The sequence below is a fragment of the Podarcis gaigeae genome (assembly GCF_964106915.1).
Source record: "Podarcis gaigeae genome assembly, chromosome: 8".
Classification (NCBI taxonomy): Eukaryota; Metazoa; Chordata; class Lepidosauria; order Squamata; family Lacertidae; genus Podarcis; species Podarcis gaigeae.
Window position 1 is genome coordinate 4,022,874 of NC_139684.1, and position 18,490 is coordinate 4,041,363.

Below are 18,490 nucleotides of genomic sequence, written 5' to 3' on the forward strand. Positions count from 1 at the left end.
GTGGAGGCCAAGAAGCTGCAGCTCCTTTCTGGAGGTCCTCCTCGTGGTCGTGTAGGAACTTCTGTTGGTCCTCCGGTGTTTTAATTCTTACTTTCCTTCCTTTGTAGGTAAATGATAGTCCTTGCGGAAACTCCCACCTATAAGGGATTGTGTTGTATCTCAACAATTTGGTCAAATCTGTATAAGTGGTCCTAAGATCCAAAAGGTGTTTAGGTATATCTCTGTAAATTTCAGCCTTTTTACCTTCTATCTCCAAAGATTTTTTGAAATGTAGGCCCAGTATCTTGTCTCTTTCCTCTCTCGATCTCAAAATAACCAAACAGTCTCTGGACTTGTCCTTCTTTATCAATTTTCCCAGTCTAAAGGCAGTCACAATTTTAAAGTCCTTATCTTCCTCTATCCCCCAGAATTTGGAGAACAAAAGTGTTAAAAATCCCTGTAGATTTCCTTCCTCCAATTCTAGGATAGCCCTTAATCTGAGATTATTTTCCTTACTTTTCAATTCAACCAATGACAGGTAGGCTTGTTGTTCCCCTACCTGTCTTTTCAGAGGCCTTACTTCCCCCCTAATCTCATCAACCTTTTTGTTTGCCTGTTCTGCTTTTTGACTAGCTTCCACCGCAAGCTTATAATTTTCAGTTGTTGCCCCTTGCAATTTTTCAATTGCCTGAGTATGATGAGAAACTTGCTCAGATAATTTAGTAATAGAGGATGTAGCTTGGTCAATTTTTGATGATTGATTGTCCACTTTTTGATTTAAAATTCCAAGTTGTTCCAAGATTTGTTTCAGGACTATTTCAGATCCTCCAGTTGCCATATCTTCTGCAGCAGGCTCTACAGCAGGCTCTTCAATTTCCACCTCCTGTGCTATCAGCACAGTTGGGACGGATGATCTTCGTTGATGAGATAGGGTTGTTTGAACAAGTTGCCCTGGTTTCTTTTCTTTTTCTTTAGCTTTAGCTGCTCTTGTTCTCCCTGTGCCACTCATTCCACACCTGCCTCTGTTCAAGGTCAAATTTTCTTTTGTTTCATAAGTTAGACAAAGTCCAGAGTGTAAACAATTTAACCACAGAGAATCACAATAAAGTACAGTTCCCAGGCCTCTATGTCTCCACAATCCTCTAGGGGGGGTATTTCAAAGTTTCAAGGAAGGAGAGAACTCTTGTCCGCCATTGAAGTTCTTATATTCCCTATGTTAAGTCTTTAATAGTTCCAGAGCACAAAAGGGGGTTTCCGCAGGCTTTCTTTGTCTTGAAGAAAAGCCACAAGGTGTCAAGAAAGGTCCCAGCAACAATGTTTAAACGTTAGTATCTCAGTCTATGTATCAATTAAGCTCCAATAACAGTATCAGCAGTTTGACAGTTCTCCTTTGCACACTGACAGCCCGATAGCTGGGTTGTCCCTTTTAACTCCTCATAACTCAAAATTAGGAAGAAGGTCCCAAAAATAAAATCCACATCTTTTACAAAGGTTTCCTGCTTGTCTTTTCACTACAAAGTCTGTCAAATACACCCTCGTTTTACTTTTACAGTCCCTTTTCAGCGCTTCAGCGCTCTTCTGCGCAATTGCTTTAATCTGGTTAGCAGGATCGGGAGACGGACTTCCTGTTACTCGCCTCCCGTTTTCAGCCGAATTTCAACCAAATTCCCAAATTTTCCGATGTTTAACTCCCCTTACTCACGGGTATGTAGCAGCCAATTTTGATGTTTTCAAGAAGAAAGGTCGGCGCTCATCAGCAGCAGCAGCGTGGCTTTGCATCCACGAAAAGAGCGATGAACTCACAGCACCGCTCCCCCTTTCGCGTTCCGGAGCCCCTTACGGAGCCCCTTCTTCGTTTCCGGGGGGGCTTTGGGCGCCCGCCGAGTCCCACGGCCGCAGGCTCGCTCTGCCTGCGGTTTTTCTTGATGGGTCTCCGCTTTGCCGTAGCGGACGACCCTTTTTCGCGGAGCCCCTCTTCACTGGGTAAAGAGGACCGCCATTGCTGTTTTGCGCCGCCTCCGGAAGTGTCTCCAGCATTTCAGGTGAGTGTCTCTTCCAGCCCTGCCTGGAAATGCTGGGGCTGAACCTGGCATCTCCCCCCAGCATGACCATGCTCCCATCAGCACCAAGATCATATGGTTGTGCTGGCTGGGGGCTGATGGGAGTTGCAGTCCACAAAGCACTGGAGGGCATTAGGTTGGGATACCACCGGGTTCCAGAGCACCATGAAACCCAGAAGGACAGGCAGCTAATCCCAAAAAGCACAGCCAAAAGGAAACGGACCTATGAAATCGCCAGAGTTAAACTGCGGTGTTAGCCTGTATTGTACTGCCTTGTTTTGCAAAGCGTTTGCCATTTGGGTATGGAAAACCTTCATTCTTTACTTGATATTCAGAGGAGCTCTTGTGCGCAGCCAGCTGAGACCTTACAGATGTTCACGGCAGACCAAACATCTTGTTGAGAAGTCATTCAGACACTCATTAGAACATATCAGTTCAAGCACATGAACAGCATACTGTATTTCCACCTATTTATCACGACACACACAGAGTACCATTGCGAGTTCCTAAGGTGCACACCTCCTGCATTTCTGGGATGAAGGATGAGGTTGTAGCACAAGGGATGCTTACGAGGAGCTGAAGGGGAATCACAGGGGCTTTTTGCTCTGCCAGTCTGGGGAACCCCACCTTTACCCCCACGGATAGAGAAATGTGCAAATCTCCATGGGGCTCACCACATAAGAGGCCAGTTCTTGTGCTGCCACCCTTTGGACCTCTTGTGGAGGAAGCACACAAAGAAGGGCCTCATAAGATGATCACAGGTCCATCTGCTTGGGGGCTTTGATGGATGGTAGCTGCTAACCTGGGCACAAACCCTACTTCCTCAGGGGAAGGCAGAAACAATTTGGGAATTTTAATATGGCTCACAAAGGAGACAAAAGGAGGAGCTGGTGTTTGCTTGGGAGGGAACCAATGTTGCTTTAAAGCTCAGCTTTGCCTGATCTTCTAAATAAACATATATTCCTCCCCACCTCTAAAAAACCACATCCGATGGTGAGTCTCTCCTCAGACGGATCCTGATTTTGTTCCTGTGAAAGGTTGGCCAAGGAACTTTTGTTCCAAGAAACATTAATAAATTTCTAGCTCTGCTTGTATGCTTAAAAGAAAATTTGGAAGCACCAGAGGCCGTCACTACTTGCAGCTGCTACTCTCTCAGCACCACAATAATCCCTAAAGCAAATCAAGATATTTTTTAAAACAATGCTATTGCCCTTTTTGTAGAGCATCAGAGAGCATTGTTTAGAGAATTACTTTGAAAATGCTTCTCAAAAGTTGGAGAAATTCAATGAAAAATTTTGGTCCTCATCAGGGGATTTGTTCACCTCGTCGTCATCATTATTTGGGCCATGAATTATAGGAAACCATTTTGAAAGAGTACATTTTGAAAGCTCAAAATCACCCAGCCCCCTGCGATGGAATATTATTCCAGAGAACAACTGCCTGGCTCAAACTTCAAGAAGCTTTCAGAATACAAACACGGCTGCTATTGACAGAGATTAATCACTTGCACTAGGAGAGCATCGGTGATGTGATTTTCTGCATTTCTTTGCCATTTTTCCTGCTGTGGATGAGTAGCAAATGCAGCTGTCTTTGATACTGGTTCGGTATTTTCATAGCAGCTTTTACACAGCTGTTGTGTGCCTGCCCATCTGAGTCATTGGGAGAGGTGTTAATCTTCTAGGGCACATCAACATTGGAAACACTCTTCTCCCTTTGATGCAAGCGCTAATTTCAGATTTGCAGTTTGCAATCTCTGATCCTTGCATTTGCTGGGATGTGTCAGTGTTGTGAGCTTTGAGCTTGTTGTCTTGTACGCTGAGCATATTTATGTGCATGGTGCGTTTGTCCAGAAAATTAAGTTACTAACTGGAACAGCAAATGTTTCCCAGAGACCAATGACAGAACCACTAAACATGACCTTAGAGGAGCTTTCTGCAACCCAGTGACCTCTAGAAGTTTTGGACTACAATCCCCATCAGCCCCAGCCAGCATGTCTACATGACCTGGGGGCTGATGTAGTTCAAACATCAGAAGAGCTCTCAGTCGGGGGAAGACACACAGTGGCTGCACATTTAGCCCTGCCCTTGGGCAGTGCAAGTCCCCCTTCTGAAGTGGGGAGTCTTTGGCTGAATTGTGCTGTTAGCATATGTGTGTGTGTGTGTGAGAGAGAGAGAGAGAGAGAGAGAGAGAGAGAGAGAGAGCATGTCTTATTTTCTAATTGTCTTTCCATGCATTTTGAGACTTGCAATACTCCTCGTGAGGGCAGCTTGCCCAGGAAGGTGGGCTAAAAATCTTTTAAAGAGATACATAAAAACAAATCTCAGGATACACCCCCTGTGCAATTTAGAGCTCTATTCTTCTATGGTTTTAAAGCACATGAAGGAACCTAAAGAGACAGAAGAGTCTCCCAGCTTAAGAACATAAGTAGAGCCTACTGGATCAGGCCAATGGCCCATCTAGTCCAGCATCCTGTTCTCACCATTGCCAACCTGTGGGAAACCTGCAAGCAGGACCTGAATACAGCAGCTCTTTCCCAACTTGTGGTTCCCGGAAACTGGTGTTCAGAAGCATTCCTGCCTCTTGTTTGAAATGGCATTCGAACATAACTATGCATGAGTGTTAGTTAGTGCACGAAAGGGTTAAGACCACAGAGTTAGATTCCTAGAGTTGGCTATGTCACACCCCCTCTTTTCCGATGAGGGAGGAAGTCAAGCCTTCTCTTTCTGTTCCCTCTCTCATATAGCCTCCAACATTTCTCCAATGAAAATAGGGACATCTCATTCCTTAATGATAATTTTACTATTTATACCCCACACATCCTACTGGGTTGCCCCAGCATTCTGGGTAGCTTCTAACATATATAAAACATAATAAAACATTAAACATTTTTTAAAACTTCCCTATACAGCTCGGGGGGTCAGATAACTCCATACCCTCCAGTGAAAATAGGGACGTCCTAAGGAAAAGCGGGACATTCCGGGATCAAATCAGAAACTGGGACAGCTTCTCTAAATCAGGGATGTCCCTGGAAAATAGGGACACTTAGAGGTTCTGCTCTGTTTCTCTCTGCACCATGTAACTGACCGAGGAAGGTGTGTCCAAGTTAAGCTCCAAGCTTAGAACACCTGTTTGAAGCTATCTTTCTGTATTTTCTACCCAAGAGTATTCTGCCTGTGTTCTCCTTGCTGCTGCTTGGATAAATGCATGACTCTGACCTTTGGCTTAAGAGTGTGTGGTCTGTTCATTGCAGGAGGAGTAAAAAGGGAGAAGCACTTTGCTAGTGGATGAAACAGGAAATGCAAAAGGTTTAACAGCCTAAATTCCCATGCTATACTGCAGCTTGACTTTGAAATTAAACTCTACTACTAGTCCCCAGAAGTTTAGCCGCATGTTTTGAATCTAGACTGACCCTGCCAATTCTTTTGTTATTTACCCAGCACACGTGGATCACAGAGATTCATATGTTTTTTCTTCCCACACCTCTGACTGTGGAGGCAGAGTTTATCCCTTCACAACCTCACAGACAGGGCTAAACACACCAGTGGCGTAGCGTGGGTTGTCAGCACCCGGGGCAAGGCAAGTAATTTGCGCCCCCTAACCCATGGATTTTAGTAGGGGCAGAGAGCTGCGAGTGCAAGCGCGCCCCCCCGAGATGTTGCGCCCGGTGCGGCCGGGCCCCCCTGCATCCCCACGCTACGCCACTGAAACACACAGCCCCTTTGCACACGTGCTGCTGCTTTGTGCGAGTAACACAGCTCCAAAGGGAGTATAAAAAGGTAAAGGTACCTCTGCCCGTATGGGCCAGTCTTGCCAGACTCTAGGGTTTTGCGCTCATCTCGCTCTATAGGCCGGGAGCCAGCGCTGTCCGCAGATACTTCCGGTTCACGTGGCCAGCGTGACAAAGCTGCATCTGGCGAGCCAGCGCAGCACACGGAACGCCGTTTACCTTCCCGCTATAAAGCGGTCCCTATTTATCTACTTGCACCCGGGGATGCTTTCGAACTGCTAGGTTGGCAGGCGCTGGGACCGAACGACGGGAGCGCACCCCGCCGCGGGGATTCAAACCGCCGACCATGCGATCGGCAAGCCCTAGGCGCTGAGGCTTTTACCCACAGCGCCACCCGCGTCCCTCCAAAGGGAGTATAGTCTACTCTAAAGCCTCTGGAGAGTCTCAGCTGGTGAAGGTTGCTCAGAGATATTATCTGCTTAAAGCTGATCAAAATAAGAAGTTGCAGATGATCTGACAGGCAGTGGAGAAACAGAGCAGCAGAAGGAATGCTCTGCTACGTCTTCCTTTCCAATCTCACCTGTGCTGCAAACTCAAATAAGCAAGTCACTCTCCTCGCGGCTTTTTCCTCTTCCCTCTGCAATGTGGGGAGAATAATACTGAGCTAACCCTCTGGCCTTTCAAAAAGATCATGAAGAGAACGTGAAACAATTCCAACACTCTCAAGCCCCATGCAAATGCTGTGGCTGGCATCCAAAGAACTATTTTTGGCGCATTTTGAGGGCCTGGGCATTATGAATGGGTTTTTGTCACATATTTGTTTCCCTTCCACAAACAGCAGCCTCCCCCTCCCAGTCTAAAGTCAATGTAGAAACTCCCCTAGGTTTCAATAAAAGTTTGCCATGAGGGATGGTTGCCTGAGAAACAGGAGACCCCCATCAGCACAAGCCCCCCATTTTGCAGTTCTTTGGATCTAGGTCTTAAGCATTACGACATCAGGGCTTGTGGGTGAGATGCAGACGGACAGTTCAGGGCCAAGGGGAATTTCACATTAAGCCCATCTGATCTTCTCTCTTGCAGTTTGTCAATAAAAAGTTGTGTCCTCAAGAAGACGAAAGCAACCATGGCAGAGTAGATTGCCCCACTTTCCTCCCCTTTTACTTTAATACAGAAGCAAAGCTGGGGAGAAGCTCCGGTTTTCATCAGAGCATCATCCTGTCCCACCTCCCAGGGCAAAGGCAGAAGGCGACTGCACTCAGCTCCTGCTCTGGGGCTTTTCCTGTGCCTCTGGTTGGCCAGTGTAAGAACAGAATGCCAACCTATATGAACTGAAGGCAGCCCTGTTTAGGGAAGTTTTTAATGTCTGATGTTTTATTGTATTTTTAATGTTTTGTTGGAAGCTGCCCAGAGTGGCTGGGGAAACCCAGCCAGATGGGTAGGGTATAAATAATAAATTATTATTATTACTTTTGGCCTGACCCAGCAGAACTCTTCTGATGTTCTTGGGCTCTTATAAAGGGAATGTGTAATCCTTCTCCCCTCTGGCATTCCCTGATCTAACTCCCAACTGCTGTTATTCACACAGGGGTGGGGGTGGGGAGGAATACATGTTCTGGTAACATGGCTGCAGGTGTTTTTTTTTCTGTTGCAGGACTGGTAGCAGCTTGGGAGATGTGGAAATGATTTAGATTGGGGAAATGGTGCAGGAGGGAATGGGTTAAAAGTCTCCCTCCCAGCACTGCTCCTTTGATGAGAATCCCCCATGGCTGCTCTAAAGAGAGACAGAGAGACAGGGAAAGAAAGGGAGAGGGAGAGGAATCAGAAGTTCCTATCAGGAACCTCCCATATCTTGCTTGTTTTATTCCTCAGCTAATGCCGGGCCTGTTCCATGTCTTCCTTCCAAATCTGGGAGCAAAGCCTTTGCTGACTGCTGCTGACAAGTACATCTGCTATTCCAACAGTAAATTTTGCTCTAATGTGCATTTTGCACAGTTGTGCTGGCTGGGACTGGTGAGAGCTGTAGTCCCAAACATCTGGAGGGCGCCAGGCTGGGGAAGACCGTGTGATGTGTTGTCATTGCCCAAATCTCCCCTGCACCACACGGCCAGCTTCCTCTTTCTCATCCTGGCAAGTTCTTTGTTTCCACAACACACACAAAGATCAGTCTGAGTGAGCCTGAATCCAGCACAGCCCATCATTACAACGTTCAGACAATTATTCCAAGCCACACAATATAATTTGGGACTCTCTATTGGCTAAATTAGGAAGCTGAAGGACTATGAAAGGGAGGGGAGGGGAAATGCAAGGAGTCTTTGAGGAGAAAGAATTAGACATGGATGCAGCATTCCATCAGTTAACACTTCTATGAAATCTCATCAGAAGGGTATGAGAAGGGAGACAGCCCTTCACCTCCTTTCCCCCTTGTTTTATCCCTTATTCTGCATTCTGCTCCTCCACACTCCACTCTTCTCCTCTCTCTCAGACAGCACACCAAGATCTGCAACAGACGCCTTGCTATCGGTTGCCACCTTATGCCCGAGTATGAGACCTCGGTGTGTGACAAAAACCTGCCTTGCATCTGCATGATCATTATTTGATGCCTATTACCATCAAGTGGAGGGACATGGGTGGCACTGTGGTCTAAACCACTGAGCCTTGGACTTGCCAATCAAAAGGTCAGCAGTTCGAATCCACACGATGGGGTGAGCTCCCATTGCTCGGTCCCAGCTCCTGCCCACGCAGCAGTTCGAAAGCACCCAAAAAGTGCAAGTAGATTAATAGGTACCGCTCCGGTGAGAAGGTAAATGGTGTTTCTGTGCACTGCTCTGGTTTTGGTGTTCCGTTGCACCAGAAGCAGCTTAGTCATGCTGGCCACATGACCTGGAAAAACTGCCTGTGGACAAACAACGGCTCCCTTGGTCTATAAAACGAGATGAGCGCCGCACCCCAGAGTCGTTTGCAACCAGACTTAACTGTCAGGGGTACCTTTACCCTTTTACCATTAAGGGGTGACTTGGAACATGCAAATGGGCTGCTGCAAATATGTTCTCACAAAGAGGAACTTTCATACCCTCCAAAGTGACTTAAAACAAAACAAAACTTTTCACATGCTCATGTGTATTCAGTTGCAAGTATCAGAATAGCAAGATATGCATATGGATGAGTAAACCAGCCCAAGGAAAGATCTCATTGGGAACTATTTATCTGTAACTGGGCAGGTTTAACATTAGTCACAATCCATGGAGGAATATGACTCGTGTTCATGGATACAAGTTTCTGGAGCCAAAATGGCCATATTTTGCATCTTTGCTGAATCTTCATAGATTTATGGCATACACAGAAACCATCTAAATGCTTCTATTTGGTGTCACAAAGGCAACCCACTCTCTTACACATCCCACATAGGATCCGTATATCAGGACTAATTCTGTTGTCTCATTCTGATGACACTGCAGATGAGCCTTTTCCAACACAACATGCCTCCTTTTCAATTAACTCTCCAAGTGAAAACTAGTTAACTTGGAGAATGGAATGAGCAACACTCTAGAAACGAATCTTTTCCAAAGATAACGAGAATTCCTTACTTTATACCTTGGGAATGTTTTATAGTCGTCAACGGGGAAACCACACTGTTTTCCAATTTAGCTCCAATTGTGAAGGGCAGTGTGTATTCTATTCTGCTACTGCTCTGCAAGAACAAATGATTTTCATTTCACAAAACGATATTGTGCTTCAAAATGCATATATGCATGCACACAAGAACCTCTTACATGAGGAATATTGGAAAGTGGAGACCTTTTTTAAATTAAAAAGAAGAAGAATGCTAAAGCCAAGAAGAGCCTCACCACTGATAAACAGAAAGCTTTGAATTCCACCAGGTTACAGAGAGATGTTTACAATGTATGGGTGGCTAACAACTCTCTTCCCATGGGAACTATTAAAGAGGATTCTTTTCATTAAGGCAGCAGGTACTATTCTGCCACCACCACTCCAACTCTACAGTTCTATGATTCTTTCTCCCAAGCTCTTCTGAAACAGATGGAAGGTGAGGATGGTCCAAAGGGTCATCTAATCTTGGGCCTTGCCAGGATTTTTGTGGGGGGGGGAGAACCTCATATTTGTATTGATTTGCATTGATTTTGATTGCTCACCCCCCTTGGCTACGCGCATGCATCTAATGTGGTGCAAGAACCACAGCTAAAGAACCATTGAGCCTAGTGGGACTTCCTTCTGAGTAAACTGGCATAGGAATGTGTGGTGTGCCTTTTTAAAAACCTGTTTTTAACACCATGTTTTAAATCATTGCAACCCACTCTGGGTCTGTAGAGTGAAGGACAGCCATAAACTAAAACAGTAATACCACCACAACAAAAAGATGAGTTATTTTCAAGAATCAGTGGGGTATACTGAACACAGTGATATTCTTGGACGTAGCCAGAGTGGTCCAGGTGGTGACTGGTCCAGATGTTGTTGGATTCCAGCTCACATCAGCCATGCCCATTGGCCATGCTGGCTAGGGCTGGTGGGAGCTGGCATCCAATAATTTATGGAGGGCCACAGGATAGACACCTTGCTTGCATTGCCTACTTTGTAAGGTTTTTGCAAGGATAAAATGGAATCATAACATATGTGGCTCTTGGAGCTCCTTGGATGAAAGGTTAAAAGACACCTCACATTTTTGCAATGCTTTTTTTAGGGTTTGACGTACTTTCCTTGTACTATTTCAATCCTATAGTATAAATCATCCCCGCAGGAGGATGAGGTTGAAAGAGTCACCAAGAGTGCTCTTGGTTGAGGTGAAATTCCAACCAGAGATGTTCTGGTCGCTCTTAACGACTCAGTTGAGTCTCATAAGAGTACAACAAGCTGTGATCAGTCTTTGGTTTCTTCATTTTAGGGCAATGATGCAAAGCCTGCCATTTCACAGGTGTGGAACTGAATGTGGGAGGTGCTAGTTTGCCCCAGGCATGTGTGAGACCAGGGAGGGATTTGAAGCCATATCTCCATGGTACAGCAGGACCCAAAAGTGGCTGGGGAAACCCAGCCAGATGGGTGGGTATAAATAATAAAATTATTATTATTATAAAAGGAATGTAACCCAAAAGAGTGGACTTTAGACAAATACATGGAGGGCAAGGCTCTCAACAGCAACTAGCCATGATAACTAGGTTCCACGTTCACTCTCGGAGATTAATATGCTTCTGAATAACAGCAGCTGGGAATCGCAAGTGGGCAGCCTGTGCTCATGTCCTGCTTGCAGGCTTCACATCTGGACATCTGGTTGTCCACTGTAAGAAGAGGATGCTAGACTAAAAACGGGTTTGCTTTTGCCTGATCTGGTGGGGCTCTTCTGATGTTCTTATGTGCGCTTCCAACATTACCTTTCTGCTGCATGTAAGGCTTTTGAATCTTTGTCAGTGTTGATTTGAAAACACCATATTCATATCCAATCTATATCCATTTCATCCTGAGGCAAGCTGTTTAGCATGATGTTTTTATTTACCTTCTGTGTTTTTACACCATTTGTAAGTCAGGCTGAGACTGCTTGGAGAAGGCGCATAAGAAATCCAATAAATTCAAATACCTAAAAAGCAGCAGCAGCAGCAAGAACTGCTTTGCTGGGTCAGCCCAGAGCTCCATTCTAGTCCAGCACTGTTTCTAAGAGTGATCAGCCACTTTCTCCTTATATCACACACATGCATATGCCTCTCCATCTTCCATCTTGCCTTGCAAGAAACACAACCAGAGTTCAAGAACACTTTCCAGGCAGCTAAAAAGCGGGGCTGGTAAAGGCTGCCTGGACCAACAGAGAGACATGGAGGGCCACATCTGACCCTCAGGTTTTTTACCCCTAGTCCCAAAGCACCCTCTGATCCAGAAGGGCCTCTCCCAAGTCCTGACAGGTGACCTTTTTAAACACGGAAGGAACAGGGGGAGAGGCAGTCAGTCAACCTGGGAAAATACACTCTGCACTTGCTCAGGGACACTCTCCACTATGGCTGTGCCCTGCAGGCAACAAACAAACCAGCTCCCCAACTTTTGTCAGGACTTGATCCCAAGCTGGCCAACCTCTCACTTTTCACTCCAGCCTCTTCAGCCACCTCCCCTGTTTTTCCCTAGCACCTTTCTTCGGGCTCTCTTCCCGCTTCGACGTGCGTCTTCCCTTCGCATCCCGACGCTCAGAACCCAGGTTCCGGCGTCCAGCCCCCGCGCGCCGGTGTATCTTCCTCACCTGTCCACGGCGATGGCCGTCATGGAATAGATGCTGGAGAAGACGGCGGCGACGGGGAAGAAGTTCTGGAAACGGCAGTAGAAGAGGCCGTAGTACCAGACGCTGTGGACGGCGTAGGTGAAATTGACCAAGGTGTTGAAGGCAGCCATGGAGGCTTCGGCGAAGGCCAGGTTGACCAGGAAATAGTTGGTGACGGTGCGCATCCGCTTGTGCGCCAGGATGATCCACATCACCACCAGGTTGCCCACCACCGAGACCAGCACGATCAGCGCGTACGCCACCGCCCAGAGCGCGACCTGCCAGCCCGGCTGCACGAACTGGTTTTCGTCGAGGGAGGCGTTCGTCGAGGCGTTGGAGCCGTTCGAGGGGGTCCCCTCCATCGTCCTCAGGGGAACTCGGGGAGCGCCAGCGGGAGCAGCATGGGGGCTGCCTCAGCAGCAGACGGGGCGGGCGGGGCGGGGGGTGGCGGCTGGGGCCCTCGCGCGGAAACTTGCGCGGGGTTTGCGTCGAGGCTGCCGCGCCCGTCGGGCAACGGGAGGGGGCCCAGGTGTTCTCGGCAACCGGTCACTCGCCTCGCTCTCTGCGGCGCCAGGCAGCGCGGGGAGCCGCCCCGTCGAGGCTCGCTTCGGCTCTCGCGCCGCCCGAGTGGAGCGCCCGGCTGCGTGGCGGCGGCGAAGCGGCTTTTTATAGCCCGGCAGTAGCGGCGGCGGCGGCGCGTCAGGGAAGGTGGGCAGCGGAGGCGGCGCGCAGGCGGCCGGGCGCGCTCCCGCGCGGGGGATGCAGCTGCGACAGAAGTGGAGGCGTCTGCTCGGCGAGGGCCCCCAGGGGCCCCTCAACCAGGACCGTCCAGCCTTAACTCTCGGCGCCCCGCAGTGCCTCTCCGTCCAGCCCCGCGATGGGGAATCTTTTGCCAGCGGAGAGCCACATGTTTTCTAGGTAACCTGCCGGGGGCCAGGGTGAGCGGGGCCGGGGGCCAGGGGGGGAAGAGGCAGGCAGAGCCATTTGCCCTTCCTAGACTTGGCTGGTTTGACCCAGACCCACGCTGCTTTTAGCGTGCAAAATGTGGAGTTGTGGGGCGGGTGCAGCTGAAAAGCTGATAACGTGCAGTTTGAGAAATCGGAGAACTGGAGGGAACCCAAAGGGCCCCCGCAATGTAGGAATCACAGTTAAATACCGGTAACATTGGACAGCTTAGGCTTGTGTGTTTATTAAGTGGTTCAGTGGCAGGCAGACGCGTCAGCAGCAGTATCCACAAAAGCGAAATAGGAGTAGAATTAAATCAAGGATTAAATGGTGGCATTTTAAATTATATCAGTATTAAGAATGCTTCAGACAAACTGCCCAAACTTTCTTCTCTGGGGTTGGCACTTTGGGCAGGGCAGGTTGCATCGCAGCCTCCTAAAAACCCTTAAAGTCCTTCTGGTTCTGGTTCCTGAACTAAGTCGGGTCCATTAATGAATACTCACTGCATGGTGGAGCAGAACTACCACGGACAGAGGCTGGAAGCCAATGGAGCAGAGCGGGCTTTGTGTGCCTTTGAGGTTCTTTCCAGTAGCACCTTAAAGACCAACTAAGTCAGTTCTTGGTATGAGCTTTCGTGTGCATGCACACTTCTTCAGATACACACGAAAGCTCATACCAAGAACTGACTTAGTTGGTCTTTAAGGTGCTACTGGAAGGAATTTTTTTGTTTTGACTATGGCAGACCAACACGGCTACCTATCTGTAATTTGAGGTTCTTGTTTGTTTTCCTGCTGTGGGGGGTCTGGTGGGGAATTTGTGTAGTTTAGTTTGAAAACCTGCTTTTAAAAAAACCCGACACACGCTCACCACTGCCTCATCTTTCCTCCATCCAGGCTAGCCAGCGGCATGACCAGAGTTCAAGAATTCATTCTAGCCAGGCAAAAACCTGTCAAATACAGCAGGGGGGGGGATCACCTGGGGAGAGTGGGTCTGGCTGGGAAGGGGTGTGGGGCAGAAAGAGTCCCTACCCTATAAAAAGCATTATTCAGAACCGTGGTTTGCCTGACCTCCTAAGGAAGATAACACTAAAATTCAAAACAGTAATAATCAATGGCACATTTATTCAAAATCCAATTAAGACTATTTGGTTCAATTAATTCAAACTTGTTCCAGTGAGATCAGCTTTGCAAAGTCTGGTAGTCATTTACACCTCCAGCTCATCAAACATTTTCTTGTAGGGTCTCCTGGTGTCTGTAATACTACAGATTATCTTCAAGCTGTATTCCATGAGGGGTTCAAACTCTGCAATCAGATCATTTCTGTGCTTTATGACTTGGAAGAGTTGGGGAAAATTCTGCAGTTGCCAGCTTTCTGGCTCCTGCTCACCACCCTCACCCTCACATTCTGAACTCAATCTGACCAGTTTCCCCAGCGCTGCCACAATGAGCTCTTTCACTTCTTCCTGGATGAGGCCAACAAAGCCATCCCTGCCCACATGCCTGGCAATGTGCACTAGGTACTCCACCTCAGTGTCAGGGTTTAGAAATCCCTTGAAATTGTGCACACTTTCCTTCCAAAGGTTCCACCAAACATGCACCCACCGTTTCAGGCTTGGTTGCATACAATTCTACGATCCACTGCCTGTTTGATGTAAGTGATACAGTGAGCAATATTGAAGGACTCCCAGAATGCTGTGAGATCAAGATCTGGCTCAACATCCATCATCCAGAAGGAAGTGAGCTTTGTGTAAGCAGCTGGAAGCAGTGAATCAAACCTTGATCCAGAGGCTGGTGGTGGGAGATGCAACCTCAGCCTTGCCATGTGCAAAGCAGGCTTCCTCAGGGTGCCTAGGAGCATTGCGCACAAACAGAAACATTTTAGGCAACAAGTGTTTCTCCTTCAGGTACCGTCTCACCTCAGGAATGAAGCATTTGTGAAGCCAGTCCAGAAATCATAGACTCCTAGAGTTGTAAAGTTGAAAGGAGTCCCACGGGTCATCTAGTCCAGTGTTTTTCAAGCACTGTTCCGCGGCACACTAGTGTGCCGCGAGATGTTGCCTGGTGTGCCGTGGGAAAAATTGAAAAATTTGAAAGATTTAAAAATGAAGTATTTTATAATTTTTCATATTTCTGTTTACTTACTATTTCATAATAAAGTAATTATAAAATAATTTCTTTGTGTTTATTTGATTCCTATTCAAGAGAATTACTTTATATATAGTCAATATAGGCACAGAGTTAAATTTTTTAACATTTTCTAATGGTGGTGTGCCTCGTGATTTTTTTCATGAAACAAGTGTGCCTTTGCCCAAAAACGGTTGAAAAACACTGATCTAGTCCAACATCCTGCAAGGCAGGAATCTCAACTCAAGCATCCATGCCAGATGGGTATTCAACCTCTGCTTAAAAACCTTCAAGGAAGAAGAGTCCACCACTTTTAAACTTTTTGTTTAAGCTCTGAAATGGGTTTGAGCTCTAAAAACCTGCAAAGGTTGGAGCAAGTATGTGCAGAGCGCCAGGAGCTTCACTTTCCCCAGATCAGAAATCACACTCACACCTGACAGGCGGGGGCGGGGAGGGGGAGAAGGTGACGGGAGGGAAAGGCAAGATGGCAGCCAAGGAGTGCATGAAGCAAGCCCACACTAGCATAGCTGCACTCCAGGCATGCCCAGAGGCACTCTCAACACCCCCCTGTTTTTTAAAAAATGGATTTTGGTTTGTCATGCTTTAAAAAAAGTTCTAGGGGATCCTTTACTTTGGGAACGCCTCAGGGGCAGCTGCCCCCCAAATCAATAAAAATCAATACATATCTGAGGTTCTGCTCCCCCTAACAAAAGCCTGTCCCCCTAACCAAAATCCTGGCTACACCCATGAATAAGTCCTTTGCATTTTGTGGTAGGCACTTTTAAAGGGGTCCTCCATTCAAAAGAAGATGTGTATAATTATTATTTTTTTAATGGCGAAGTAGATTTTTTTTTCCAACTAAGGGGATAAATATTCTGAGGGGATAAATCTTGCCTAATTCCAAAAACAGCTGCAGTGGTTTCCCTGCAAGGACAGCCTTTACCATTTTGGTGTGGCTCAAAAGGAAATCACTGACTCTGCCCTATTGCTTTTTATGTGCAATTTGTATGAAAACAGCAAGCATAAGAGACGTGCCCTTAGGTAAGAAACCTGCCAAATTACAGACCATTGGTGCAGAAGTTCTTCTGCTAGGGACTTTGAAAGCTCAGCTGCTTGAATCTAAAAGGGAGCTGCTTCCCTCCTTCTGGATTTGTGGGCAATTACTTTATTATGAAAATGTAGAGGTGCCATGAGGAAAGTAAGCTGTGAAATTTCAGAAGGATCGAGGCAGGGGCCTGGGGAGTTAGGATAAAACTAGGAAAGACAGCTTCAGGCTTCTGTTCTGCTCAGCTGGCACCCAAAGTGCAAAGCCAAATTGGTGTGTGGGGGTGTGGGCATGAGGTACAGAGGCAGAAGGACTCCGGAGTTCTTTTCTCAAGCAAGCATCACCAGCAGAAGTAGCCAGGAGCACAGAACAGAGGAGAACAAGGTGATGTATTACTTTCCCAAAGCACTGTGATTGGAAAGCCTCTGTATAATATTTCCCTCTAATAGGTAGCTAGACCCAGAAGTCACAAAAGAGGTCTCCCTGCCCTGGTGTTCTCTGCTTTGCTTCCACAGTTGGAGGCAGCAGTACTTCTGAATACCAGTCGCTGGAAATTGCAGGAGGGGAGAGGGCTCTTGTGTTCGTATCCAGCTTCCAGAATCCTGCTCTTCTTATGCTCTTAGGAGTGATGAGATGTTTTGGGGCCTCTGCTCATTCTTTTGAGTGGAACCTTGAACTTCTGCCTCAAGGTCCTGTCACCATATGCATCATGCCTTTTAGATGGTCCACTTTGAGGGCAGGGACTCCTGCTACTGGGTTTTGTAAGCTGCCTCTGAAGTCTTTTAGCTAAAAGCAAAGGGGGAAACATCAGAAACAAATAAATGTTTTAAAAATAGCCCCCCACTAAGGAAAGGGACAGAGGCTTGCCATGCTCAAAGGTCCTGGGATTTAAGGACCAAGATGGGCTGTGATTCTTGCATTGCAGGGGGTTGGACTAGATGATCCTTTGGGTCCTTTCCAACTCTATGCTTCTATGATTCTAAGAACCTGCTGTCTGGAAACATAGCAAATGGACAGAAGAGGACTTGAGAGAAAGTTGAGAGAGAGTCTCCAATGAGGACTGGCCTTTTGTCTGAAGGTTTGCCAAAATGGGGGGGGGGGGGCTTTTCGAGGAGAGCTCTGGATGAAAAAGCAAATGTGAGGGAGGAGCCCAATTTATGGATGGCAAATTGGGACTGGCCACTTTAGGTCCAGTTTGGGAAATGCAAGGAAAAAGAGACGGGGAGCTAAGAGAGAGGGAATTCAAATTTGGGCATCAGTTTTTAGTTGTTCTTACAATGAATGGTTGCTTTGCTCAACTAGTGAGCAAGCAATTCTTGATAGTATTTCACTGCCAGCAGCTATGGTAAGGATGTGGTTTAGGAGGCCAGGGCATCTAAGGCCTTCCTCTTGAGCCCTCCAGCTGTTGAAAATAACACAGGTATTCAGTGTTATTATCAATCATGGTGGTTAAGGCAGCAAGCAGAACTACAGTATATGTAAGTTCCAAAGATAGTAATTTGCCCTGACGTGCAACACAACAACTAGTCAAGGGCATGAAGCCGAGAGGCTGAAATTGACACCACTCCCAACTCCTCCCCTTACTCCGCTAAGGGTAAGAGGCACTTGTAAAATGATGGCATCCGAGGTGGACAGAATGTCATGCTCCCACTCCAAAACACAAGGACAGAAGCTCTTGTTGAACAGTAATCTTCATTCTTGTTGCTCATCCTGGTTGCCCTACCTTGCTGTGTTGTACTTTGCCCCATCTCTCTGTGATATTGACATTCATCTGCTGCCTGACTTTGCCTCTGGGTCATGTTAGTACCTAGACTGATTCGCCACCCTTGATTTTGGTTTGTTTGGACTCTGCTGCAACTGCAAGCCTGCCCTCATGGGTGAGATCTTTGGCCAAGGTTGATATCCTCTGGAACTTGGACCTCAGCCCCCCAAGGCCATCACCTGGAGCACAACACTTGCAACGTAAGTTACATAAGAGAGGCACAACAGAATTTAAAATTGTAAACAACAGCTTCAGATGCAATGGAATCCACTGATGATTCATAATAAGGTTTAACAGTGAAAAAACAGATTCAAAAACATAATCCAGATAGCAGCAAAAATAATGCGTCTCCACAATGAAATCTGGCCTGCCTGAGACTGTTATGGGGAAGACTAACAGAACCCAATATGGCAAAGATATTGTCGAAACCCCACTGATTGTTGGTATCATGCAGCAATTATTGGATGAGCAATTGAATGAAAAGGAATTAGAGAAAGATCAGAGTAAAGAATACACAAGACCTTGGGGGCAGGGGGATATTGATCAAGATTTGCCTGAATATGAGGGTGGAATGGTAAAGTAGAAGGCAGCAGATGATG

General features: G+C 47.0%; 1 protein-coding gene and 1 long non-coding RNA gene across 2 annotated transcripts in view; one reads left to right on the top strand and one right to left on the bottom strand.

Moving 5' to 3' along the window:
• The window catches only part of TACR1 (tachykinin receptor 1), a 61,653-nt gene extending 48,881 nt beyond the window's left edge, over positions 1-12,772 (bottom strand). Inside the window, exon 1 of the mRNA XM_083753337.1 lies at positions 11,999-12,772. Coding sequence (XP_083609463.1) covers positions 11,999-12,378 — 380 coding nt within the window. The 5' untranslated portion in view covers positions 12,379-12,772. The remainder of the gene's footprint in view (positions 1-11,998) is intronic.
• The window catches only part of LOC310851240, a 984,470-nt gene that overhangs the window by 285,731 nt on the left and 680,249 nt on the right, over positions 1-18,490 (top strand). The gene's annotated exons all lie outside the window — the stretch shown is intronic.